This window comes from Mesoplodon bidens (assembly GCF_964165515.1).
Source record: "Mesoplodon bidens genome assembly, chromosome: 13".
NCBI lineage: Eukaryota > Metazoa > Chordata > Mammalia > Artiodactyla > Ziphiidae > Mesoplodon > Mesoplodon bidens.
In genome coordinates this window covers 1651628-1678526 of record NC_138169.1, presented here as the reverse complement: position 1 = coordinate 1678526, position 26899 = coordinate 1651628, and the positions used below count along the sequence as shown (strand labels likewise).

Genomic DNA, 26899 nt, shown 5'->3' with positions numbered 1-26899 from the left:
GCAGACAAGGGACGTAGTGTAAGGCTGCAGCAGGAGAACTGGTTGGAGGGCGACCCCTGGCTCATGCCCAGGCTTGCAGCTCCCCTGTCATTCCCAAGGAGGCGGGCCTGCTACTGACCCCGCCCCAACCATCTGGTCCCGCCCCAACAGGCCCCGCCCCGCCGCCAGCGCCACCACCCACTGAGCGCGGCCGCCCGGCAGGCCCCGCCCCGCCCCAGCCAGGCTAGCCCCCAGGCTCCGCCCCGCCCGGCACTCTGTGCGCTTGCGCCGGCGTCTCAGGCTCACGGGCCCGGCGGCCGCGGCTCTTTTGTCTCCCGGCCGGAGCCCGAGCCGGATCCTGAGCTAGGGTCGGAGCCCAGGTCAAGACTGGGTTGGAGTCGGATCGCGTCCGCAGCCCGGGCTGCCCGATGGGGCGCTCCCCCTGCCCACCACCCCCGGCCCGTGCCGTCGCCTGAGCCCCGGCCTGCCTGGCCCGGCCCGCGCCATGGAGTCCGGCCGCGGCGGCCTGGAGACCGTGGGCAAGTTCGAGTTCTCGCGCAAGGACCTGATTGGGCATGGCGCCTTCGCCGTGGTCTTCAAGGGGCGCCACCGCGAGGTGAGGGGTCGGCCGGCCCGGACAGAGCGCCGGCGAGGGCGGCCCCCCCGCCCCGGGGTCCCTCTCCGCATCCCCCGCTCCAGGGACCCCCCCTCATCCCCACCGCCGGCCACCCCTATCCCCACCTCCCCACCCCAGAGGCCTCCTCATCCTGCCGGGGACCCCACATGAACACAGCCGGGCGCCCCTCGTCTCACCTCACAGCCCCGGGACCCCACGTTCCCCTCACATGCACGCCTGACCCCCTCATCTCCAGGGACCTGCTGGGCGCTTACCTGGCTTGGGCAAGGCCTTCAAGGGGTTCCCGGGTTCCCCGCCCCTGAGGGACACCCGCGCTTGGTTTTCAGAAACACGACCTGGAGGTCGCTGTCAAGTGCATTAACAAGAAGAATCTCGCCAAGTCCCAGACGCTCCTGGGGAAGGAAATCAAGATCCTCAAGGTGAGCTGGCCTCAGAGGCCGGAGGGGAGAGGGTGATGGGTGAGTCCGCTTCACTCACGGGAAACTTGGGTTTCTGTCCTAGGAATTGAAACATGAAAACATCGTGGCTTTGTATGACTTCCAGGTAAGGCTGCGGGCCGCCGTCTTGGTGGGGAGGGGGTGTGCTCCCCTCTGCCCCCGCCCCCACTGGCCCCAGTACAGCCTCAGGCCCCGGTGACTTAAGTCCCAGTCCAGCCAAGTGCTGGAGGCCCTGGCCAGGAGTGGACTGTTCTAGGCTAGCATCTCGTACTGGGGGAAGGGGCTGGGCACCCCCCTGTGTGGATGGGCGTCGGAGGCCTGCGGGGACCTTGGAGACCCCACCCTCAGCCCAGTTCTTGGGCCTGGGTTTCCTCTGGGCATGTTGGGAAAGCTCCCACCTTCCCCGGCCACCTGAGTGCCATGGGCGCCAGCGCTGTTCCACTGAGGGAGGTCTGGCTACAGCGTGGCCCTCGGGGAGGCTCTGGCTCAGTGGCTGCGACGCTGAGTCCTGTCCCCAGCGCAGGCTCAGGGCAGCCCTGCCGGCCTGGACCACCTGTCTGGGCCAGCGGATGGTTTGTTGACATTACCCCAGCGGCCCGGCATTGGCCACCGTCTCCCTGTGTCAGACTGGGGGAGGGGCGGGGCTCAGGGAGATTCCTTCTTGCTGGCAGTTGGGGCCAGCCACCCGGGCAGGAGGGAGGCGGGTGCCCAGCTGATGAGGCCATCTCAGGCCTAGCTGGCCCAGAAGACCGCGGCCTGTTTCCCCCAGTGACCCCGGGCCCCCAGGCCTGGCGGGGGGGAGCCCAGCCTCGGCCCAGGTCTGGGACCCTGGAGACCCAGTTTGGGGACCAGGAACCTGAGGCAACAGATCTGAGGGCCAAAGTGCTGACTAATGGTTTTGAAACCTGTTTACTGAGGCCACGGGACCAGCCCCTGGCTGAGGGGAAGTTCCCAGCCTGGCTGTCTGTGTTTTGGTGGCCTCCTCCCTCCTTCCCTGTCCTCTCCCTCCCCCTTCAGAGCTGGGCTGCGGCCTTGGGGGCTGTGGCATGACAAGAGGTGACTTGGGGAGGGCCCAGGTCCAATGTGACAGCGACAGGGGGAGTGCCTGGAAGCTGTGTTCTGGGGCCAAGAGGGCAGCCCCCTTCCCCCTCCTCCTCTCCCACCCTTCCCTGTCCCCTGCCCCCGCCTGTGCGCACCCTCCTTCCCATCCTGGCTGGGCCACACACCTGGTTGTGGGCAGTGCCACTTCCTCCAGGGCTGGCAGTGCTGTGGCTTCCCTTGTGCAGAGGAAGTGCTTAGAGGCCAGCCAGCCTCTCCCTTGCAGGCCCCCCCCCCACTGCCGGGGCTCTGTGCTCTCAGCCTTTGGGGTGTGGGGTGGCTCCCCAAGTCCTTAGACACTTGTCTGAGACACACGTGGGACCCAGGAAATTATGGCTTTTAAAAACAGTTAATGATTTGGCTTAAAAAAAAAAATGAAGAAACAGTACAAAAGGGACGTGGAAAAAGGTGACTCTACCATCCCTGTGCCCATGAGCCCCATCTCCCCCAGAGGGTCTTGCTGGGGACAGTGACACATGCTCACGTACCTCCTTGCTGCCGCACCGTCCACAGCTCTGCTGCGGCATCTTTCACTTCAGTGTGTCTTTGAGAAGGTCTGGGTCACTCCACCTTCACTCAATCCATATGTGAGAAGTGACACCCCTCCTCCCAAGAAAATTGTCCCCCATTCTTTCTGCAAGGTTCAGAGTCCAGACTCTGAAGTTAGGTGACCTAGTTCCAGTCCTGGCTCTGCCACTTAAACGAGCTGTGTGTCCTGGAACGAGTGTCTTAATCTGTCTGTGCGTCCGTGTCTTTCTCTGTAAAACAGAGGGTCTGGAGTTGTTTGGTTGACACTGGTCCTAGGAGGCACTGTATGTGCTGGCGTTGCTGCGACCGTGGCTGTGGTGTTCTTTGCAGCTGTGTGGTGTTCCGTGGCCCTGTATTCCACAGTTGACCTCACCAGCCCCCCACTGGTGGGACGAGAGGTTATTCTGGGATTCTGACATGTCAGCAGTGTGGTGGTGACTCTCCTGGATTCACCTTTGCCGTGACTGTGTGTCTGCAGGGTGGATTCCTAGAAATAAGAGGATGCGTATTTTAGTTTGGAACAGTTGCCAGATCGCGGTCCACAGAGGATGGGCCGTGCACACGGCAGCGCTGCTGGCGGGAGGGGCTGTCTCCCCACAGCCTCGCCAGGAGGTCGGTTATCAGGCTTTCATCTTGGCCTGCCTGAGAGGTGGAAAATGACATCTCTCACGGTTCTGTTTTTCACTCTGGGGGGAGGCTCAGCATCTCTCTGTGTGCACGTGAACACCAGGAATGCCTCCTACCCAGGGATGTGCTCCTGTGGGTCTTGTGATTACTGAGGTTGGACGGCACTGTGGTTAAGTGGCTAACGGCATGGGCCCTGCGCCCTACTGCCTTTCTGAGCCCAACTCGCCCATTTACTTACCTGTGTGGCCCTGGGCAGGTTACTCAGCCTCCTGGTGCCTCAGTGTTGCCCAGAAAATGGGAGACGATAATAGTACATCTATGTCATAGGGTGGTTGTGATGACAGCTTGAGTCTGTGTATGTTGAGTGTTTAGGTCTGTACTTGTTAGTTAGTAAGCGCTATATAAATATTGGTTGGTGGAAACTCTTTATATATTAATGACAGCCCTTCTGTGATAGGTTGCAAATCTTCCTCCTCAGGGGGCTTCTTCTCTGTTGAGGTGGTTTTGTTTCGTGGCCAGACGGCATAGTGACTGTTGTCAGGCCACGGTGGGTGCGTGGGGGAGGCCTCTGGGGCGGTGCTGTGCTCTGTGGCCCGCAGACGTGTGGGCAGGCAGCGGGAGCCCCTGGCCTTGCCTCTCCTTGAGGGGCAGACGGCTGGCTCTGGGTCTTGCCCTCCCCTGCTGGGCCGTGGTTGGGTGTGCTCTTTCTGGGGAGAGTGGTCATCACAGGGGTCAGGGGACAGCTCTGCCCAGCGTGCACCCTGGGACGAGGGCCTTCCTGAGACCGGCACGCCGTCCAGCTGCTTCCCACAGCTGGGTGACTCACTTCCCAGCCTGGCTGACAGAGCCACCCCTAGTGACTTTGGGTGGGTGGACACCTCAGTCAAGGGGAGAGGTCTGCCTCGCTGTGGGGTCATTCAGGACAGTGCCAACCTTTGGCCTTGCTTTTTCTAGAACGCTGGCTCTCGGTGGTGGGCACCATGACCCAGGCGGGCTTGGTGGGTCCCGGGCAGGGATGTGTGGATTCTGTGTTTTCCATTCTGGAAGCGTCCCCTGCTTCTCCCGAGTCAGGGGCAGGCCCGGTGTGTGGGAGGAAGGGGGCTGGAGAGGGCAGCTGGCCTCCCCCCGGCTCCCCACCCCTCGGGAGCCACAGGCACACAATGGAAGCTGAAGGAGGCTCCCTGAGGAAGGGTGGGCTTCCTCCTCAGGGTGGGGCTGGGCATCCCTTCCTGTCTAGGCGCTGTCCAGGAGAGCCCAGCCTGGGGGCGGGGAGTGCCGCGGCTCCCATGGGCTGCTGTGCTCCGGCCCTGGCTGTGGCTTTTGCCTCCTTCTGGAGCCAAGGCGGCCCACTCCAAGGGGTTAACTAGGTCAGTGCCCGCCTGCCCACCTGCCCACCAGGCCCAGCCCAGGATCACCAGACAGAGTGGGCTCGGCCGAGCCCGGGAGCTGGGATCCTCTTAAGCAAAGCACCTTAGCGCCCTGTGGAGGCAGGGCGGCCTCCTGCGTGCCTGGGCGCCCGTGCCAGGCAGCTTGGGACACCTGGCCCCGACACCCGGGCCAGCCCAGTCCCCAGGGCCTGTGGGCGCGCCACTGAGAGACGGAGAGGGCGCCGCTTCATCCCGCCTTCAGGGCTTCGCCTGTCCTCTCGGGGTGTGCAGGTCAGGGTTCACTGCCCCCTTCCTTGGGGGCCACACGCACGGTGGAGTGGCCAGGACTCTGGCGCCCGGCCCTGCCCCTCCCGCGCCAGCTGGATGACAGGCAGAATCACAGGACCTCTCTGTGCCCGTTTCCTCCCCTTAAGTCGGCTGGGACGTCGATGGGACCTGCCCGGTCCCAGGTTGCACCGGGGGGACTGGTGGGCTGGGGGTGACCCCGCTGTGCTCCCTGTAGGCCCGGGGGCCTGGTGGGCCGGCGCCTCGGCCGTGTTGGTGGTTTTGCATTAAGAACATGACGGACTCCTGGGGCCAAGAGCGCAGCCAGAAGCTCCCTCATCCGCCTCCCCCAGGAGGGGAGCCCTCTGGTTCAGCGGTCGCCGCAGCCCCAGGAAGCAGTCCTGGTCCTTTCGAGTGTCCAGGCCGAGTCTGGACCCGACCCCGAAGGAGGCGGCCTGCTGTCTGCAGTCCCCTTGGTCCCCCCGCCTGGGGGAGCTCGTGGAGACCAAATATAGCTCAGGAGGAGGAAGGCCGAGGCGTGACCCTTCCGGGTCTTGGGTGGGCAGCAGGCTGCCAGGGGCAGACCAGCTGTGCCACTGAGGCCGCACTGACCTCCCCCGCCCCGGGGAGCCTGGAGAGCCGGCTTCCTCAGGGGGGCCTGGGCACGCAGCTGTCCTGGAGACCGCCGCACTGGGGGCGCTGCAGGCGTGGCCGAGGCTCGTGCCGGACCGTGGGGTTAGAGCCTAACAAGCTGATGCCACGGGCGGGGAAGGGGCCTCTGAAGCCAGGGCAGTGGGGGACCCCGAGGCCGGGCCTCCGCGGGCCCGAATCCCACGTGGTGAGGGGAGGCGGGCACGACTCCCCCGGCCCAGTCCTGCTGTGCTGTCCCCCTCAGGCCCTGACCCTCTGGGCTCCGCGCACAGTAGGGCCTGCGGGCGACACCCTTGGTCTCTGCTGGTGGCCCACGGGGTGAAGGGACAGCGGTCGGGGAGGAGAGCGGCCCCGGAGCCCCTGGTCTTTGCTCACTGAGGGCTCGCCGAGGCCCGGGGGCACCAGGAAGGCTTCAGGGAGGTCTCGGGGGGCCGGGTTGTCAGGCGGTGGGGAGGGCTAGGAGCCCCGAGCCAGTGGGCGGCGGGCCCCGTGGGGTGGCCCCGCGGGAGGGAGGGTGTCTGGCCCGGCGTTTGGAAGCGGCCCCAGCTGGACTGGGCTCGGGGGTCCCGTGCGGGGGTCCCATGGGTTCCTGGGCACGAAAGGCAGTATGCTGTCAGTGACGCACGGGCACCTCCTTTGTGGGGCAGGAGGTCCTGGGCTCCAGGCTGCGCGGGGCTCACCTCCCCGCAGCAGGCCCCTCGTCCCGTCCAGCCACCGTTCTGCCAGCCCTGGGTGACTCCCCGGGGACCCTCGGGGGGCGTGGATGCTGCATCTGTCTCCTGTCCTTGTCATCCGGCCTCTGTCCGTCCTGGTTCGGTGGGTGATCGGAGGCTTTCCTGGGGAGCAGGGTGCCTGTCGGGAGGACAGCCAAGAGCTGGGGGTGCCTGGGCCCCGCCCTGCGCTGCCCCTCTGGCAGTGTGACACCTCTGGGCCACTCAAGACAAGGCTGCTCCCTGGCGGGCGAATTCGGGAGCCTGCTCAGCGTGTCCCCAGAGGTGGCTGTGGTCAGGGTGACGGCAGGTGAGGGAACGGGTGGCCTGGGTGTCACGGGGAGTGGCTGTTCTATCTCCTGGGTTAGTTCTGGGTCCTCATCTCTGGCCCCTCTGCCCGGGAGCCTCCGGCTCTGCACCCGGCTCTCAGAGCCTCCCTCCGTTGGGACCTCCCTCCTCCTGGTCCCCCTCTGTCCCCGTCGGCCTGGGCCCACCCCGCCGGGGTCGGTCGCAGTCGCAGTCGCAGTCGCAGTCGCAGTCGCGGGCGCGGTGTGACCTGAGACTTTCTCCCTGCATTATCTCTCTCTGCAGCTGGCCTGGGAGGGCGGGGCCTGCGTGCTGGGCTGAGGCAGCTCCCACCTCTCTCCTGGGCGGGGGTGGGGGGGCCTGCTTTGGTGGGCGGAGCCCGCCCCCTCCCAGAGGAGCCCGGCTGGGCAGTTGGGAAGGCTTCTGCATCCCTGCCGGACACGCGGCTGAGTGAGGGCCTGGGGAGCAGGGTGGGGCACGCGGCCCAGCCAGCCCCGGGAGCTTTCAGTGTCCACCTCTCAGCCCTGCTCCCCGGGGCGTCCCCGTCCTGGACCCACAGCCCCTCTGTTGGGGGAGCTCTGGAGGCATGGGGGCTTCTCTTTTGTTTCGAATATAAATGTATCTATTTTATTTACTTATTTTTGGCTGCATTGGGTCTTCATTGCCGCACGCGGGCTTCTCTCTGCGGTCGCTTCTTTTGTTGCGGAGCACGGGCTCTAGGTGCGCAGGCTTCAGTAGTTGTGGCGCACGGGCCCAGCCACTCCGTGGCATGCGGGATCTTCCCGGACCAGGGCTTGAACCCGTGTCCCCTGCATGGGCAGGCGGATTCTCAACCACTGCGCCACCAGGGCAGTCCCGTGGGGGTCTTCTCTTGTTTCAGGGGGCTGACATTTACACCTGGGGTGTCATCCAGTGGCTTTGTGTTCTACTGGTGTGGGTCTGAGCCCAGGCCCAACCTCCTGGGGGTAGGGTGACTGATCAGGGGTCCTCTGTCCTGCCAGGTCGGGGTGGCGGGGGCATCCCTGGGACCTGAGTAGGGGTGGAAGGCGGTGGTCCGCTGCTGGGGATCAAGTCTGTCTGGGCCTCGGGTGCCCTCCGCCAAAGGCCGCTGAGAAATGTCCCTCCTGCAGCCACCTCCCTCCTCCCACCCAGGCTTCCCTCGGGGCTCCCCCCATGCCTTGAGAGCTCTGGGGCCAGCTCATGCACTTGCCCCCTTGCCCCTTGGGGGTTAGAAGTTGGAGCTGCCCGTGAGCAGCGTGCTGGTGGGGAATGGGGACTCGGTGCATTCTGCTGGGCGGCGGGGAGGGGCTGTTCCTGGTCCCCAAGGCCCAGCAGTGTACTGGTGCTGAAGGGGCTTGGGGACTTGCTCCTGGCTGGCAGGGCCCCTCAGTTAGGGAAGACCCCGCCTGGGGAAGAGGGGAGGGGACTGTCTGCAGGAGAGCAGAGCGGTTAGGACCCCACCTGCCTGGTTGACTTGGCTTCGCCAGCCTCAGTTTGCTCATCCGTGACCTAGGGATCTCAGGGGCCCCTCCTAGACGGACGCCGGGGCCGTGAGTGCAGGAAGGCGTCTGTGCGCTGGCCTGAGCAACGGGCTCCTCAGTCCTGCTGGCGTGGACCGAGCTGTGGATGCTGGTGGCACCCCGATGCCATGGGTGGCCAAGGGCTGAGCCGGAAGCTGGCCGGCAGTGGGCTGGCGGCGCCAGCCTATAATGCTGTTGGCATCTTTGATTCCGGAGCCAGGAGCAGTTTCCGTGGCCTGAGAGTCAAGGCCCTCACACCCTCGCTGTGTCCCTTCTTGGGGGCCTGAGTCCCCCACTAAGTGCTTCTCCTTGGCCAGGACTCACCACTCATAGAAGAGCAAGCTGAGCCGTCAAAACCTCCGGGCCAGGGCTGACCCTGACCTTGATGGAGACCTGGGTTGCTGAGGGCTCGCCCTGGGAAGTGGGGTCCTTGCTCCACCCCTGACACCTCTCCTGCATCCTCAGCCCCTTCCCCAGACTTGACAAATGGAGTGGTCTGATTGGCTGCTTCTCCGGTCACTCAAGCCCACTTGGCTCAGACATCCTCATCTCCTGGCCACTAACCAACTGGCTAAGCCCTGGCATGACAGGCCCCAGGGCTGCCAGGCCAGCCAGTATCCACGCTCACTGGCCTCTCCTGCCTGAGCCCAGGTGGTGTGTTGAGGGCAGCTGCAGGTGCCGGGTGCCCAGGTCACACTGGGGCCAAGCCAGGCTTCCCAGACGGCTGCCAGACTGGCGGACAGGGCGTGCTGCCCTCCACCTCTCACTGCCTCTTCTGTGTCCTGCAGGAAATGGCCAATTCCGTCTACCTGGTCATGGAGGTGAGTCCTGGAGGCCAGCTGTGAGGACGGGGAGGCTGGGCCCTCTTGGCTCTCAGGCCCCTTGTCACCTTGGGGTTAGAAGTTGTTTTCATGTCCGTGGGCTTAGGGCCACCTCACCAGCGGCCACAGCAGATGCTGGAGGGGCGGTGAGCACCCCCCATTGACCTCCTCAAGCACGGATTGCGGGGGGCGTCTGCCCTGGGCTGGAGACAGGGCACCAAGTGCCCGGGGAGCAGGCGTCCAGGGGTAGGGTGGTGGGAGACCTGGGCAGGGCTGGAGGGCCTGCCCTGGCCGCTGACCAAGGCGTGTGGCCGGTCTCTTGCAGTACTGTAACGGCGGCGATCTGGCCGACTACCTGCACAGTGAGTGGACACGTGCGGCAGGATGGGCTGCCCACCGAGGCTCACCCTGGCCCATTCTGAGAGGTGGCCTGGCGTGAACGAGCTTTCCTGGGCCTGCTGGTGATGGCGGATCCTCGCATCCCCCTGGCGCCTGCTGGGAAAGATGGAAGGGGGAGTGGAGCCCCACTGGGGACACATGCTGTATCAGAACCACGAGGGGTGGCCTCACAGGGCAGACCTGGTCTGCAAGGGTCACTCTTGAGCGGGGCCCCATGCAGCCCACTGTGGATGCGGTGCCCGGCAGGGTCCCGGTCGCTGGTCGGCTGCTCTGTGGGAGCCAGGCCTGTCCTGGGCCCCGGCGGGGGCCGGCTCTCCACAGGGGGCGGGCCTCCGCAGGGCCCTGGCGCAGGTGGGGGACTACCGCTGAGGCCAGGCCTGGGGCTCATCGCACAGCCGCTGGCCATGGTGCACGCTGTGAGCAGCGGGTAGAGGGAGCTGCTGAGAAGCGGCCCTCAGCTGAGAAGGGGCGGGGTGTGCTGGGCAGCAGCGCGGGCCTTGCAGGCGGGGAGGGGACACCGGGCCAGCTCAGAGTCAGACGGCGTGGCCGACAGGCCTGGAGACCGCAGGGAGGGGCGCGGGAGCTGTGCGGGGCAGGAGGCCCCTGGCTCGGGGCGCCCGGGCGAGCTGCGCCCCACGGAGCCCGTCTCCCCTCAGCCATGCGGACGCTGAGCGAGGACACCATCCGGCTCTTCCTGCAGCAGATCGCGGGCGCCATGCGGCTCCTGCACAGCAAGGGCATCATCCACCGGGACCTGAAGCCCCAGAACCTCCTGCTGTCCAACCCTGGCGGGCGCCGTGCCACCCCCAGCAACATCCGGGTCAAGATCGGTGAGGCGGCGGCCGGGGCCCCGGGAGACCGGCGGAGGTCCGGGGGCCGCGGCCACCCCTCTCACGCCTCTCCTCGCCTGCAGCCGACTTCGGCTTTGCCCGGTACCTGCAGAGCAACATGATGGCGGCCACGCTCTGCGGCTCCCCCATGTACATGGTAGGTGGGCCACCCCCAGTCCCTGCTGCCCTGTCCTGTTGGAAGGGGCGTCCGCGGTGGGGTTCCCTCCCGTGTCCAGAGTGGAACCCCATCCTGTGGCCTCACTTGGGTGGCAACCGGCACGGCTGTACCGTTTCCCGCCACGTCTGTGGCATTCGGCTGGTGTCTGTTATGATTGGCTGGCGCCTGGCTGGAACCAGACTTTGCTCAGCGCACGCTCAGCGTCCATTCTCGCCGTAGCGCCGACCGCACTGTACCCCCGCAGGCCCCGGAGGTCATCATGTCCCAGCACTACGACGGGAAGGCGGATCTGTGGAGCATCGGCACCATCGTGTACCAGTGCCTGACAGGGAAGGCGCCCTTCCAGGTGAGGGCCCCCCGGCAGAGGGTGTGGGCGCGCTCAGCTCTTCAGCCCCGCGGTTGTCGGCCGCCACAGCCCTGCGGCCTGCCCTCACTGGAGTGACGTGGCCGCCCAGCTCCCCACCATGCAGTCACTTCGGGGCCACGTCCTGCTCAGGGCCGAGGCCGGAGTCTCCACTGCCTCTGGGGCGTACCTGTGTGTGTCCATGGGTATGTCTGAACCAAGTTTCGTGGCCTCCCTCCTGCCCATTCCAGGGCTGGCGTGACCCACCAAATCGGTACCAGGACCCCAAGCTCTGGGGTACACCCTGCACTTGGAAGGCAGTGGCCTGCTGTGTGCTGGACCCCAAAGGGTCCAGGGCTCTGAGCCCGTGCCGCAGGCCCTCGTGTCCCGTAGTGGCCTCGTGGACCGACCCGGCAGCTCTCCACTGTCGCCAGCTTGCCCCAAAGCGCCCTCTGCCTGCCCGGTGACCTAGGCTGCCCCCTTCCCCCCTACCCCCGCACCTCCCTGCCTGCCATTTCCTGCATGTGAGCAAGTGACTAGCGGAGGGCTGTCCCCCGCTGGCATGTTGGCCTTGGGAAGGCAGGGGCTGTCTTGCTCTTGGCTGTACCCCCTGTGCCTTGAACAGTGCCTGGCGCACAGCAGTGCTGAGCGTGTGACACATGAACAGGCGTGTGGGCGGGGCCCACTTGGGGGGCGAGCTTGTTCTGGGGCCCTTTGCTGGGGTGGGGTGCACGGGCCACATTTTAATTTCAAGAAGCACATGACCGGTCACACCAGATACCCAGGATGCACCCACACCAGGTGGGAAGGGGACCCAGTCAGCATCCTTGCTCTGGGCCCCCCTGGCCCCCCTGTGTGGTCCCCGTGGTTCCACAGCCTGGCTGGGGGGAAGGGGGGCCCCTTCCTTGGAAGCAGGCGAGGGCGCTCAGTGTTTGGACAGACAGGCTGGCAGTGCTGGACCAGGGCCTCTCGGGAGACAGAGGCTCTGAGCGGCTGGTGGCCGAGAGCAGCGGGGATGCTCACACCTGGCCCCCTGGCCCCCACTTCCAGGCCAGCAGCCCCCAGGACCTCCGCCTCTTCTACGAGAAGAACAAGACGCTGGTCCCCCCGTGAGTGCCCCTCCCGCCAGACACAGACACCCCGCCCCCCCACCCCCGGGCAGGCTGCCCTGTCAACGTCGTGCCCTGTGCCCCCAGCATCCCCCGGGAGACCTCGGCCCCGCTGAGACAGCTGCTCCTGGCTCTGCTTCAGCGCAACCACAGAGACCGCATGGACTTCGGTGAGCACCACCTGGCCAGCCCACCCCCTCGCCCGACAGGCCTGGGGGGTCAGGGCCCTCTGGCTTGCACCCCTGCCCCCCACGTCCTGCACACCCCGCTCCCAGGAGCCCTGTGGCGCCAGTGAGTGGGTTTCCCGGGGCCCGCAGCTCCTTTCCCAGCAGCGGAGATGGTAAAATCCCCGGTTTTGCAATGGGCAGCAGTGCTGGGAAAACCGTGGGCAGGGTGGGTGGACCCGGGCCTGGGCCGCGCTGGGGACGCCAGCTGTGTTCAGGAGCCGCCCGCTGGGGCTCTGCCTCCCCCCGTTCCTGGCGTGAGGCAGCGGAGACCGGGCCCAGAGCCAGCTGGAGCTCGGGCCCCAGGGCACGGCGGGGCCTGGCCTCGACGCTGGGAGCCCTGGCGTCGGACCCTCCTGAGCCCAGGACCGTCCCTCCTCCTGCAGATGAGTTTTTCCATCACCCCTTCCTTGACGCCAGTGCCGCCGTGAAGAAGTGTGAGTCCCCTGAGGGTCTCGGCACTCCCGTGCCCCGCCCCCTTCTCCCTGTGGGCTGCCAGCCCCACCCTGGGAGGTTGGGGGCTACCAGCTCCTCAGCCCTCCTCCAGCCTGTGGTCCCCAGGGGCCCCCGAGGCCAGGGGGTGGGCTCGAGCTCAGCTGACTTGGTGCCGTGGGATTGGAGAGGTGAGGGCGGCCCTCGCCCAGGTCCCCTCCCGGCCCCTGGGTTCCTCCGGGGCGGGGCGGGGCGGGCCCCGAGCAGGTTGACATGGGCAGGGTGGGAGCGCGCAGGGCCGGATGGGAAGCATCCCGTGCTGACGGGTGCTGACCTGTGCCCTCTGCCAGCCCCGCCCGTGCCCGTGCCCTCGTACCCAAGCTCGGGGTCCGGCAGCAGCTCCAGCAGCAGCTCCACCTCACACCTGGCCTCCCCACCGGTGAGTCACGCGCAGGGCGGCGGGCGGCAGGCTCCTCTCGCCTTCGGGGCGTGCAGGCGTCCGCAGGAACCTCGTCGGGCCCCGCCCCAGCTCGCGCCTTTATTTCTGCTGTGTCGTCCGGTCCCATCACACCAGACTCAGACACGTTCCGCTTGTGAATGTGGCGGAGTTAGAAGCGGGTGGGGGCCTGTTTCAGGGTCCCTGTGTCCCGTCGGTCTCTCCAGCACCGTGTCAGCTCCGCGCATGCGTGTACAGAGGCGCGCGGGTGGCCACGGGCGGGGGCCCCGTGTCCTGGGAGCCCACCCGCCCCGCAGCCTGCGTCCCCAGCACAGGGCTGGGGTGAGGTCTGCCGAGGTTGTGCTCGGGGGCGGGGGCCCTGGGGCTTGAACCTCCCTTGGGCCGTCGGTCGGTCTGTCCGTCCGTCCTGCCAGGCGGGGGCCGGGGCCGGGGCCAGGCTGGTGGCGAACAGCTGGCTCTCTCACGCCCGAAGGCGGACCTTCCAGACGCCCCACCTCCCGAGCGCAGTGCAGGGCCACGGGGGGCGGAGGGGGTCGCTTGACACGGGGTCTCTGGAGCCTTTGGGGGCCAAGCGGTTCCTTGTGCTGGGCAGCAGGGGGCTCCGTGAGGTGACCGCTCCTGTGGGGGAGGTCAGCGGAGAAGGAGTGGCCTGGGGGAGGAGAACGTGCAGAGCCTCTGCCTTGTCCCCACGGCCCCCTTCACCCCGGCCCTGGGGCCGGGTCTCAGCGGCCTCCCCTCTTAACCCCAGTCCCTGGGGGAGATGCAGCGGCAGCTCCAGAAGACCCTGACCTCCCCAGCCGAGGCCGCCGGCTTCCTGCAGGGCTCCCGGGACTCGGGCAGCAGCAAGGACTCGTCCTGTGACACGGACGACTTCGTCATGGTCCCGGCCCAGTTCCCAGGTCAGGGGGCCACCAGGCAGGGGCGGGCAGGGGGATCACTTCAGACGTGCCAGACGGAACCCCGAAGAAGGGGCTTCTGGAAGCTTCTACCCCAGATCAGCCTGGCCAAAGAGCCGGAGCTGAGTCCTGCCCGCTGCGGAGCATCCGGGCGCCTGCTCCGAGGGGGAGCTGCTGCCCTCGCTGTGTTTGCTGAGCTGCAGCCCCCACCCAACCCCGCAGAGCTCTGTCCTCGGGTCCTCAGTTCCCCTCGCGACCCCGGATGCTGGCACTTCTGTCACGGCCTCGGCCACCCTGAGACTCCCGGGACGGGGCTGGGAGGGAGCGGGCCCAGGTGTCCGACGGGCCACCTTGAGCCTGTGGGCTTGGCTCCGCAGGGGAGGAGAGGCCCCGCACCCAGCCGCCGGCAGCGCAAGGAGGGCAGCGGGAAGGTGGGGACCCAGCGGTCCTGGAGGAGGGGTGAGGCCCAGATTGGGAGGTGTGGACACCCAGCCTGGGGTTCGCTGAAGGCTGGCGTGTGGGGAGGGTACCAGGGTCTCCTTCGAGCGCCGTGAGGTCCTGACAGGCAAAGGGGGTTGTCAGCGCGAGCGACAGAAGCGGGGACGGGAGAGTGCTGGGCTCGCTGTGGCCCGGGCCCGCCCAGGAAGAGGCGCCTGGGCCCAGCCTCGCCCGTGTCCCATCCACAGGTGACCTGGTGGCCGAGGCGGTCGGAGCCAAGCCGCCATCGGACAGCCTGATGTGCAGCGGGTAAGCCCCCAGCCCGAGCCCCGCCGGCTCTGCGGGGAGGGCGACGCCTGCTCTCAGGCTGTCCCCTGACCTGCCTGGGTCAGGCAGTTTGGGAAGGGCCTAGTCTGCTGTGCCCAGTGCAGGACGGAGTCCCAAGGAGGGGCCAGGGTCTGCGCTCCTTTGGCCTGAATGTGAGGCCCTGCCGTCCGCCCTGTCCCCGCCAGGAGCTCGCTGGCGGCCTCTGCTGGCCTGGAGAGCCGCGGCCGGACCCCGTCTCCTTCCCCGCCCTGCAGCAGCTCCCTCAGCCCCTCAGGGTAAGCGGGGCCCAGGGCGCAGTCGGCATCACAGTGCCCCAGCCCCAGTTGGATCCTGCAGGAAGCGGTCATGTCCAGAGGCCCTGCCTTCATTCAGGCCCGGCAGGGTGCCAGGTCCCTGTGGGTGGTCCAGCGGAAGGAAGGGATTGTGGTGGAAGGGATGCAGGGGGGCCTTGGGGCCCAGGGGTGGTTACCGGAACCACCAGAGACCAGTGTCGTCGCTCCCTCCCCCTCCCCCTGAGCTTGTGGGGCGAAGCGGGCAGGGACTCCCAGTGCCAGCAGGAGCTGGCCCAGCCCCGCTGTCCTCTGTCCACCCCCGCACTGGCTGGTCCCAACCAGAAGCCACGTGGGTGCAGAGAGTGGGGGGCATGGGGCACCAGGGCAGCAGTGCTGGCCGTGTGCAGGGACAAGCAGGTGGCCCGGAGTGGCCTCTGCCCCGGGATGTTAGGGCCTGGGGTTCAGCCCCGCGCCCCATCCGCGGTGACCCCAGCCTCTCCCGCCGCACAGCCGGGCCGCGGCGTTCTCCAGCAGCAGGGGCGGGGCCTCGGTCCCCATCCCAGTGCCCACTCAGGTGCAGAACTACCGGCGCATCGAGCAGAACCTGCAGTCACCCCCCCAGTACCAGACGGCACGGTGAGTGCACGGGGCCCCCCAGGGGCCAGGCACGTCCCAGAGGACTGTCCTGAGAACCCCACGCAGCCCACTTGGACGGTGCAGGGCCACCTCGCACGCACGGTTGTGCAGACTGCACGCTGTGTGACTGTCAGCGCCACCGCTCTGTGGACATACTGGCACTCAGGCTGTACCGTGACTGCTTTCTGGTAGATGTCAGTGAAGTGTCTTGTGTCCACAAAACCGACGTTGATTTTTCTAAGTTTCGGAAGAGGAGAGGGCACCTTTTTTTTGTAATTCACAGAAGCCCCTGTGGGTCGGGGGCTGCCCTGGTGGGGACTCGCAGCTCCCACCGGGTTGTGGCTGCTGGTGAGGCCCGTTATTTGGACGGAGGGGGACAGACACGTGGCATTCTGGTGGCCCTGGCCGGGCGTGGCTAGGGGCCTCACACCCTGTGCCTGCTTGCGTCCGCAGGTCCTCTGCCATCCGCAGGTCAGGCAGCACCAGCCCGCTGGGCTTTGCACGGGCCAGCCTGTCACCCCCGTCTCACGCCGAGCACGGAGCCGCCCTGTCCAGGAAGTTCTCCCTGGGTGGGGGCCGGCCCTACACGCCGTCTCCCCAGGGTGAGCCTGCGCGCCGCTGGTGGACCCAGCCTCGGCGCTGGGACGGGGAGTCTCCACGCGGGGGGTGGGGGAGGGACTCACTCTCTGTCCCACATTGACCTCGGCAACCCCTCTTGCCCCCAAGTCGGAACCATCCCCGAGCGGCCGGGCTGGAGCGGGGCGCCCTCCCCCCAAGCAGCCGAGATGCGGGGTGGCAGGTCCCCTCGTCCAGGTAGGTGCAGCTCCGGCCCAGTGGGTGTGCAGGTGGGGCTGGGGAGGGGCGGAGGAGCTGGGCTGACCTCCCTGCGCTGGCCTGTCGCTGCTTGGGATAGTGGCCGTTTTCCTGGTTCACAAGCATCATTTCTTACGCGTTAAAAGAAGGCAGGAAACTCCGTGAGACTATTTTAACAAGCTTAAGCCTTCAGCTTACGGAGGCCCACTGTGGGGCTCAGATCCCACCCCGACCCCGCCATGCTGTGTGACCTCGCACAGGTGTCTCAGCTCCTCTGTGCCTGTTTTCCTCAGGTGCGCAGTGGAGCCTAGGTGCAGTGCGGCACAGGTGGCCACGAGGGTAAAGGGAATCCTGAGTAGGCGTGGGGGTCTCCATACAGTGTCCTGGTTGGTCGTGTGGGTGGGGCCAGCCAGGCAGTCCTTGGACGGCTGTGATTGGGCCCGTCCTGTCCCGCCCTAGGCTCCTCGGCACCTGAGCACTCTCCCCACAGCGCCGGGCTGGGCTGCCGCCTGCATAGTGCCCCGAACCTGTCTGACCTGCGTGTGGTCCGTCCCAAGCTGCCCAAGCCCCCCACGGATCCGCTGGGTTTGGCGTTCGGCCACCCGCAAGCCAGCCCCCCACAGCCCTCCCACGGGCTGCAGTCCTGCCGGCCCCTGCGCGGCTCGCCCAAGCTGCCCGACTTCCTGCAGCGGAACCCCCTGCCCCCTATTCTGGGCTCCCCGACCAAGGTAACGGGGCTGCGGGCCTCCAGGGGGGTGGGTGGGGAGTAGCTCTGTATGTGCGCGGGCCACCGGGCTTTCTGTCTGGTGGGATTCCCACAGGACCTGAGGGGCCCCGGAAGCCAGAGCCAGGGCTGGTGTGCTCCAGCACAGCTGCACCTGCCCTCTGCTGAGACCTCTTGCGCTGGCTGGTGGCTGGATCCGTGTCTCCCCGTTCACGTGTGGGGTGGCCACGTCCCCGTGACGAAGACTGGCTTCCAAAGCCAAAACATCTGCTCTCTGGCCCTTGACCGGAAGCGTCCCGACCCTGGTCCAGCATCTAGAGCCCCAGAGAACCCAGGCTGCCACCATGGACACATTACTTAGTTCATCCCTTGCCTCAGTCTTCCTGTCTGTGAAACGGGGCCAGAACCTGCAGCTACCTCATGGTGTCTCTGTGAGGGCATAGGTGCACACGTGCGTGGCCTGTGTCGGACGCGTGCGTCTGCGTGTATCACTGTCCTCCAGCACAGGGTGGAGTCAGCCTTCACACCTTTGCTGTGGAGACCTGGGTCGTGGAAGTTTGGGGTTTTGCGGCGTGGGGCCCTGCAGACTCAGGCCAGCGCTGCTGACCCCGTTGAGATGTGAATGTCACCGTGGCGGGTCGTTCTCAGCACTTCACCTGCCCCTCCTAGGCCGTGCCCGCATTCGACTTCACCAAGACCCCCAGCTCCCAGAACTTGCTGACTCTCCTGGCCCGGCAGGGCGTGGTGATGACGCCGCCTCGGAACCGGACGCTGCCCGACCTCTCCGAGGCGGGGCCCTTCCAGGGGCAGCAGCTGGGCCCCGGCCTGCGGCCCACCGAGGACACCAAGGGCCCCTTTGGCAGGTGAGTGGGTGGGGACTCCCCCGACGTGGCCTGCGGGAGGAGAGACCCAGCCCTGCCTGCTGTCTGCGGGCACCTCACTCCCTCTTCAACCCCTTCTGAGCCTCAGTTTGTGCGTCTGTTCAATGGGTGACAGTAACTGCCCGGGGTGGGTGGGAGGACCGGGTGGCCAGCACAGTCGGGACAGGCTGGGCATGCTGACCAGGCTTCGGGGCCCCCAGACCCTGCCTGGGGGGGCCGGGGGGCTGGCCCTGGGCAGCGGGTGGCCTGGTGCCTGGGTCTCTGGATCCCCTGGGTGGTGCACGGCACGTGTTCACCACCCTCCACCCTGCAGGTCCCTAAGCGCCGGCCGCCTCACGGATCTGCTCCTTAAGGCTGCCTTTGGGACGCAGGCCCCTGACTCAGGCAGCGTGGACAGCCTGCAGGAAAAGCCCATGGAGACCGGTGCGCGGGGGGCCGCCAGGGAGCGTTCTGGGAAGTGGGGGCCCCCCCGCGGCGGAAAGATCCTGAGCCCCGCCTCTTGCTCTCCAGCGCCGTCTGCTGGCTTCGGAGGGAACCTGCACCCGGGAGCCCGCGCCGGGGGCACCAGCAGCCCATCCCCCGTGGTGTTCACGGTGGGCTCGCCCCCAGGTGGGACCACGCCGCCCCAGGGCCCCCGTGCCACCGTGTTCTCAGGTGAGGACCGTCGCTGGCCTCGCGGCTACAGCGGATCAGCAGCCCGTGCCGTCCGTTAGGAGGCGGGAGGGGCCCTCGCTGTAGAGTCAGGAGCTGAGCCGGGCGCTACCCTCACACGAAGCCCTGGGAGGGTCCTCCTTGGAGGCTCGGGGGCACGGCTCCCACAGACAGCCCCCTGCAGCCCTGGCCCTGGACTCCGGGGTGTCCCTGCAGTGGGCGGGGGCCCGGGAGGGGTGAGGCCTCCGCTGGGGCGCCTGCTCGCAGAGGGGCAGGAGTGTGGAGCGGGTGGGGACCGGGCTCTGTCACAGAGCAGCGGAGGCCTGATGGGGAGGGTGGCCGGCCCTCTCCCCACAGGGGGCCCCTCCAGCCCCCTCGGCTCGGCAGGCTCCTCCTCCGCCCGTCACCTGGCGCCCGGGGCCTACGGCGAGGCCCCCCTCGAGGTACCCGCCCCCGGCCACTGCTGCAGCTTTGCCGACCCCGTTGCCGCCAACCTGGAGGGGGCCGTGACCTTCGAGGCCCCCGACCTGCCCGAGGAGACCCTCATGGAGGTGAGGGCTGGGCGGGGGCAGGCGCCTGGCCCAGCGTGGCGTCCGGGCAGGGCTGGTCGCGGGTGCCGAGGTGCATCCCTCAGTCGCCCCGTCTCCCCAGCAAGAGCACACGGAGATCCTGCACAGCCTGCGCTTCACGCTCGTCTTTGTCCAGCACGTCCTGGAGATCGCGGCCCTGAAGGGCAGTGCCAGCGAGGCGGCCGGGGGGCCCGAGTACCAGCTGCAGGAGAGCGTGGTGGCCGACCAGATCAGCCTGCTGAGCCGCGAGTGGGGGTGGGTGTGCCCAGCGGGGCCCCGCGGGGAGGCGGCGGGGGTGCGGGCCCCACCCCTGACGCGTCCTTGCCGCCCTGCAGCTTCGCGGAGCAGCTGGTGCTGTACCTGAAGGCAGCCGAGCTCCTCTCCTCGGGCCTGCAGACCGCCATCGACCAGATCCGGGCCGGCAAGCTCTGCCTGTCATCCACCGTGAAACAGGGTGAGGGCAGCCTTGGCCGGTGGCGGCGGCGGTGACAGCGGCGTTCGGGGCACGAGACCCTGAATCGGGGCAGGGGAGTCGGGAAGGGAGGGATAACTGTCTCTGGGAGAAGGTCAGCGAGGAAGAGGTGACGAGGGAGGCCTTCCTGAGGAGGTTACCTGGTGCAGGCCCAGCCCGCGGAGGGATAGTTGGGTGGGGGCAGGTGCAAAGGCCCTGCGGCAGGGCCCCCACGGGTCTGGGGTCGGGAAGGCGCAGCGTGCGTTGCTGGGGCAGAGTGCCTAGGAGGTGGGGCCGGACGGTGCCCCGGGGACGGAGCGAGGGGCTTCTGCCCGCCGGTCGCGTGGGTTTCCTTCCTGGGGGCCGGCCTGAGCTGCCGGGGCTCCTCCCACAGTGGTGCGGAAGCTGAACGAGCTGTACAAGACGAGCGTGGTGTCCTGCCAAGGCCTGAGCCTGCGGCTGCAGCGCTTCTTCCTGGACAAGCAGCGGCTCCTAGACCGCATCCAGAGCGTCACCGCCGAGAAGCTCATCTTCAGCCACGCGGTGCAGACGGTATGACGGGCGGGGCCCCATGTGGGGCAGGGCGGGGAGAGCGGGCTGCGGAGCGGGCAGGGGCGGGTTGACGGCCACAGCTCCGCCGGATTTCAGGGGGCATCACTCCCGGGGTGGGAAGTTACACTACGCTGTCCCCGCAGCCAGCACATGTCACCCAGGCCCCTCCAGCCCTGGTGGGGAGCTGGGAGCTCACCTGGGCTTCCGCCTCGCTGTGAGGCTCCACGGCCCAGGCCTGTACCTCCCTGAAACTCAGGTTCCTTACCTGGAAAGCGGGGAACCTGGTTTTCAAGGCTCTTAGCAGATGAGTTGGTTCCTCCTTCTCTAGAGGAAACCAACGCAGGCAGCCCAGCTGGGAGGTTCGGCGTGAAGGCAGGAGGGGCTTGGAGGGGCCGTGCTCAGTGCTCTGTGTCTGTTGCTTTGGGGTCCTTGTGCCCCAAAAGCACTGCTTTTGAGGCAATGCTTGTTTTTGAGAAAATTCACTCGTGCAGTAAAAACGCACCCCGAACAGACGTTCGGGAACAGTCGGCCTCCTCGTCCCCGAGCTCCCCCTCCCCCAGGGGTGACCATCACCGACATGACTGGGACCGAGGGCGTGCTCTGCCCGGTGCGGGTGGCCGGTCGCCTGCCCTGTAACCCTGGCTGCCTGCGGCGAGCAAGCCTCTGTCGAGACTGGGCGTGACCCGGCGGCGCCCACAGCGTGCTGCACCGTGGCTCGTGCGGCCGTCAGCCCTGGGTCCCCGTCTCTGTGGAGGGCAGCTGGGCCCAGCCTCCGCCCTCACCCGGCAGGTGCAGTCGGCCGCCCTGGACGAGATGTTCCACCGCCGGGAGGACTGTGTCCAGCGCTACCACAAGGCCCTGCTGCTCATGGAGGGGCTGCAGCAGATCCTCTCGGACCAGGCAGACGTGGAGAACATCGCCAAGTGTCAGTGCCCGCCGGGCCCCTGGGTGCGGGGGCGGGAGGGGGCAGCCGGTGCCCGCTCACCATGGTGCCCGCCCCCCCTCCCTCCCTCCAGGCAAGCTGTGCATCGAGCGGAGACTCTCAGCCCTGCTGACGGGCATCTGTGCCTGACCTCCTCGAAGCCCGGCCCACGGCGCCCAAGGGGCTTGGACCTTCGCTGCCGATCCATGGGGTGGGGAGCAGCGTGTTGGCCGGACTCGGAGGGACAAACCCGCGGCCGTGACACCACTTGCTGGTGCTGCGGAAAGGACCATGGCTCCTCATCCAGCGTCCGGAGCCAGGCCTCTCTGTCTCCTGGGCTCCGTGCCCGTGGACTTCAGGGCGCTGGAGGGCCCCGCACAGCACCTCAACGTAGGCCAGTCCCCTGGCCTGGCTGACGGGCAGAACTCCCTGCCCAGCCGGCAATCAGAACTTCTCTCCCGGCTGCCTCGATGGCAGGTGGGGATATGTGGGCGTCCCCCCCCAACCCCGCCCAGACCCCAGGGCTGTCTCGCTGAGGACAAGCAGAGGCCCTGAGACCGTGATGCCCACTCAAGCCAAAGCCGCCAGGCCTGCCCAGCGGATCCACCAGCAAAAGGTGTGTCCTCCTGGCTCCCTCTCCTCCCTTCCCCGAGACCACCACCCAGCTTTGTGAATCACCCAGCACTTTATGCAGGCGGACTGGACCCGGGGCTGCCGCTCGGTCCCGGCTGTTGCACCACCAGGCGCGTGTACACACCCGTAATCACATATCCGTGTGCAGACAGCTCCGCGAGCGCGTGTGCTGTGCCTGCCGCCCGGGTTGCTCGCGGGGCGACACAGCCGTCTTATTTAAATGTTCTTTTAGGGACGGACAGTACGAAGCACCGAGCTTCCAAAACGCAGCACAGACGTTGTTGCCGTCTTTCACACTTTACTCCTAAGACGTGTCTTATCTTCTGCAGCTCTTTTTCTTTTTTTTTAAAAGAAGAAAACTCGTATGAGTTGACGTTTTGTTCTGAAAGGACGGGGGCAGGGTCGGGGCAGCCTCGGCCACGATGCTGAGACCCGGGGGGCCGGTGGCGCTGGGCGCGTGTGGCCTGCGCGTGGCCGTCCGCCCTCCTGCCTGTAGGGCGGCCCTGCCCCTACCCCTGCCCCTGCCCCCTGCCTGAGGACGGCGGGCGGCCGAGGACCGTTTTGTGCATGAACCTCCCTGTCCAGCTCTCACAGCGGGTTGTGACGTCAAGCCCTCCGTCCCCTCGACCGGTCCTGGCTGCCGTGGGGGGTCGGCGGGGAGGCCACCTTCCAGGCTCGGGGGGGTCCCTTTTCTGGTCTGCCCAGCTCCGCCGAGCCCCTCTCGAACGTGTCCTCAAGGATGCAGAGGGAGCCGCCCCGGTCCAGCACCCCTGGCGCTGAGGTTTCACCACAGGCCCAGGCGAAGACCCCACGTGTTTCTCTCTTGCGATACTTGAAATCTTGCCTCTGTGCTTGGACGCAGAAGAAGAAGAGCAGCCCTGGGGCTCGTTTCTGTCTCCGCACCAGTGACTTGAGCTTCTCCTGCGCAGAAAATGTCCGTATTTATTGCTTTACGGTTGGCTGGAACCAGGGCCTCTGGGGGGCCGGCGCCGTGGGAGGGGCCCCTGGGGCTCTGTCCGCGGGCCACCTCCGGGGTGCGGGGTGAGCGCCGCCCGCCCAGCCTGACCTCCACAGCACAGCTCTCCGCCCTTGGTCTACCTTACAAGACGTTCGTGTCACCCGCCCCCCCGCCCCCACCCCTTGCGTTAAGTTGTGTAACATCAATTTAAGGAAATAAACCTCTGGAGTTGTTGGGCTGCTGTTACCGATGGTTTGGTCACGGCCTACCCTTCTCCCGCCGCCTCCTTTCTCGGACTACACGCCCCGCCCCACCATGTCCTGCAGCAGCAGCCGGAGTTTGGAGGTCAGGTTCGGGGCAAGGCTGGGAGCTCAGTCCTCCAGGGGTTCACCGGGTGCCAGACCTGGACAGCAGCCGCGTCACTTCCGTCCCCACCCGCGGCGCAGGAGGGTCCCCCGCCCCACCTCTGGGTGGATGTGACAGGCTGTGGTTGGGATGTGCACGCCCCCGACAGTTAGTGACCTCAAGTATCTTTTCATGTGTTTGTCAGCAATTTCTAGATCATTTTTGGAGAAATATCCATTCATGTCCTTTGCCCGTTTTTGAATCGGATGGTTTCTCTCTTGTTGAGTGGTAAGGTTTCCATTTTTTAGACTACGTGTTGTTTTTTTTTTTTTGCTGTACGCGGGCCTCTCACTGTTGTGGCCTCTCTCCCGTTGCGGAGCACAGGCTCCGGACGCGCAGGCTCAGCGGCCATGGCTCACGGGCCCAGCCGCTCCGCGGCATGTGGGATCTTCCCGGACCGGGGCACGAACCCGCGTCCCCTGCATCGGCAGGCGGACTCTCAACCACTGCGCCACCAGGGAAGCCCCTACGTGTTGTTTTTTATTTATCTGTTTCTAAGTGTATTTTATTTATAAATTTATTTATTTATTTTTATTTTTTTGGCTGCATCGGGTCTTCGTTGCTGTGCGCGGGCTTTCTCTAGTTGTGGCGAGCAGGGGCTACTCTTCATTGCGGTGCGCGGGCTTCTCATTGCGGTGGCTTATCTTGTGGAGCACGGGCTCTAGGCTTGCAGGGTCAGTAGTTGTGGCACACGGGCTTAGTTGCTCCGTGGCATGTGGGATCTTCCTGGACCAGGGCTCGAACCCGTGTCCCCTGCATTGGCAGGTGGATTCTCAACCACTGCGCCACCAGGGAAGCCCCACGTATTGTTTTAATAGGTTAAAAGTATCTCATTAAGTTACCAAAAAGGCTAACCGCAATGTGAAATGAAAGTTCGCGGAGGGGTAGTGATAGAGGAAGTGGAAGGTGGGGCCTCAAAAGGCCAGGTCCCAGCAGGGCTGCTCCAGTCTGGCTTCCTGGAGTGCGTGCTCCCGGCTCTGCAGACAGGAAGGGCCGTGCCTGGTGGAGATGCAGCCCCTTCCGCTCTGTGGGGCTCCCGGTATGTTATACAAAGAAATGCCAAAAGAGGATTAAGAGAACCGTGGCATTTTGTTGTCACATTAATAGACTTCGTTTCTTACGGTGGTTTTAGGTTGACAGAAAAATTATGCAGAAAGTACAGAGAGTCCCCAAATACTCCCTCTCCCCCTGCCACCCACTTTACTTCTCCTGTTAACACCTTGCATGGGTGAGATTCATCTGTTACAACTGATAAACCTACACTGACACATCAGCATCACCCAGAGTCCATGTTTACATTGTGATTCACTCTTGGTGCCTGTGCTGTGGGTTTGGACACACATATGATGACCTGTACCATTTCAGTGTCATGCAGAGTAGTTTCACTGCCCTGAATATCCTCTGTGCTGTGTTCATTCCCTTTACTGTCTCCATAGTTTCGCCTCTTCCAGAATGCTGGAATCACACAGTGTGTAGCCTTTTCAGATGGACTTCTTCCGGGTCTTTCCATGGCTTGATGGCTCATTTCTTTCCAATGCTGAATGATACTCCCCTGTCTGGGGGTACGAGTTTATTTATCCATTTTCCTACTGAAGGATATCCACTTGCTTCCCAGTCTTGGTATTTATGGGTAAAGCTGCTGTAAAGATCCCTGTGTAGGAGCCTGACAGTAAGGAGGGCCCAGGAGGGCTGGCTGGGCTGGGGGTGCAGCGGGCACACAGGAGGGACCGGCTCCCCCCTTCCTGCGGAGCTCACCTTGCCCTGCACGCTCCTGGCAAGCTCACAGGGGGCCTTCGGCCAGGAGGTCTGGCTCAGGTGCCTGCCCCACTTCCAACTGCCCCCTGGGCACCTGTCCCAGCCTCACAGGCCTCAGTTTGTTCTCCGTAGATCAGAGATGTGGGATCGGGGCTGCTGGGTCCGGCTCGGTGCCACCATGGCCAGTTTGCAGGGAGGCCCGTCGGTGGTCTTTTTCTTTCATTCTCTCAGCTGACACAGGACCTCAGAGCACGGCCCCAAGCTTCCGTCCTCTCCACCTGCTGGCCTGTGGCACAGCCTGGGGTCTTGGGCTTGCCCCTGAGACTGCCCTCACCCGGCCTGGGTTTCTCTTCCAGCACCGGGAGCTTCCTGGTTCACACGGGCAGGGGGAGATGGACTGCTTCCCGGGGCACAACCCGAAGTCCCAGCATCCAGTCTCAACTGCCTTCCTCTGCGGCTCTAGTTCCAGCTGTCACAGTTGCCCAGGTCTTGCGTTCACACGGATGGTTCAGCCTGGGCCCCGTGTCCACCTCATGTGCCAGAGCGGGCCCAGGCCTCCAGAGCTGCAGAGGCCGAGGGTGGGGAAGGAGTGTCCCCCGACAAAGGAGTCTCTATGGTAAGGGGTGCTCTGTGATGGTAGGTGCTGTGTGACGGGGTTCTCTGGGGGAAGGTAGGGTGCTGTGTTTTGGGGTGCTCTGGAGATGGTAGGTGCTCTGTGTGAAGGTGCCCCGATGCTTCCTAAGGCTGCTCAGCCACCTGAGTTCCCCAGACCACACGTGACCTTGACCTTTCCTCATGCCTGGAACCCTGGGGCAGCTCTTTCTTCCCTTCCTCAGAGGGGTGGGCTGTCCTGGGGATTGGTTAGCACAGGTGAGCTGTGCCCTCCCGCCTGCCTGAGCTCTTTTCCAACTAGGCCTGAGTTTTCCAACTAGGAGGCTGAGTAGACTTTGGTCCAGGAGAGAATCCTTGTCAGCAGCCATTGATCCCCTTTCTTGCTTGTGGGTTCGCTTTTTCTGGACATTTCATATACAGGTGACGTGTGAGCAACGTGGTGGTTAGGGGCACAGACCCCCCCCCCCACGCAGTCGAAAATCCACATATAACTTGACAACTGGCTCTCCGTGTCCGTGGTGACGCATCCGTGGATTCAGCCACTGGCAGACTGAGTAGTCCTGCACTTTGTATTTAGTGAAACAAATTCTGTATAGGTGGAGCCGCACATTCAACCCTGCGTTGCTCAAGGGTCAGCTGTACATGGAATCATACACGCACGACGTGGCCTTCTGCGCCTGGCTTCTCCACTGAATGTGTTTTCAGGGTTCACCCCCAGCCGTAGCACGCGTCAGTACTTCTGAGTCGTTTTCACACAGCATTTAACACTTGATCACACACTCCCTTGCTGTTGGTCTGTCATTGTCTGTCCCCCCTAGAGTGGAAGCTTCCCGAGGGCACGGGTTCTGCTCCTAGTCTATTCCCAGCCTCTGCAGGCGCTGGGAACCTACTAGGTGCTCAGAAAATAGCTACTGACTGAGTGGCCATCTCCGGGAGGTCTGAGTCCCGTGCTGCCAGCCGCACTTCCTTCCACTTTCTGCGGGCTGTCACTCGCTCCCGCCAGCTGTGGTGACATCTGTGCCGCCTCCCAAACCCCATGTGTGGACGAGTTTCCCATCTGTCTTCTACCAGCTTCCAGGAGGTCCTCACTCCCTGGAGCTCTCACACAGGCGGCTCCAGCATGACCCAGTCTCTCCCTGGCATCTGGGCCCCTCTCCGTGCCTCAGCTTCCTCAACTGTAAAATGGGGACAAGAGAACCTTCCTCAAGGCTTCATGAAGATTGAATAAGCTAACAGGCATCAAGCCACTAGAGCAGCACCTGGCACCGGCACATGGCAAGTGTTTTCTTACGAGAGGTTTGTGGGAAGGCGCTGGTCTGCACACTGTTGAAAGACAGGCTGTCATTCCAGATGCCGGGACTGGTGCTGTGTGGCTTCCGGCCATGGGCTCAGCCTCTCTGTCCCTCGGGTTCCTCTTCGGTAACGTGCTTGCTCTTATGGTGCTTGCTCCCTAAGGCGGGCGAAAG

At 65.4% G+C, this 26899-nt stretch overlaps 1 protein-coding gene across 2 annotated transcripts; it reads left to right on the top strand.

Moving 5' to 3' along the window:
- The first annotated feature begins 270 nt into the window (after positions 1-270).
- Positions 271-21350, top strand: ULK1 (unc-51 like autophagy activating kinase 1). 2 transcript variants are annotated; one of them, XM_081253038.1, is made up of 28 exons: positions 271-595; positions 943-1035; positions 1118-1159; positions 8934-8966; positions 9292-9328; positions 10022-10195; positions 10279-10352; positions 10618-10719; positions 11767-11825; positions 11913-11995; positions 12436-12486; positions 12832-12920; positions 13687-13837; positions 14521-14581; positions 14785-14874; positions 15382-15507; positions 15961-16109; positions 16234-16320; positions 16780-17048; positions 17714-17907; positions 18239-18348; positions 18436-18579; positions 18934-19127; positions 19228-19400; positions 19481-19599; positions 19991-20148; positions 20938-21073; positions 21165-21350. In XM_081253038.1, the coding sequence occupies exons 1-28, from the start codon at positions 485-487 to the stop codon at positions 21218-21220; spliced, it is 3165 nt and encodes a 1054-aa protein (XP_081109164.1). In that variant the 5' UTR covers positions 271-484; the 3' UTR covers positions 21221-21350. The 2 variants fall into 2 exon arrangements, with proteins under 2 accessions (XP_081109164.1, XP_081109165.1); XM_081253039.1 differs by having other exon boundaries at positions 573-595; positions 10066-10195.
- The last annotated feature ends 5549 nt before the right edge of the window (positions 21351-26899 follow it).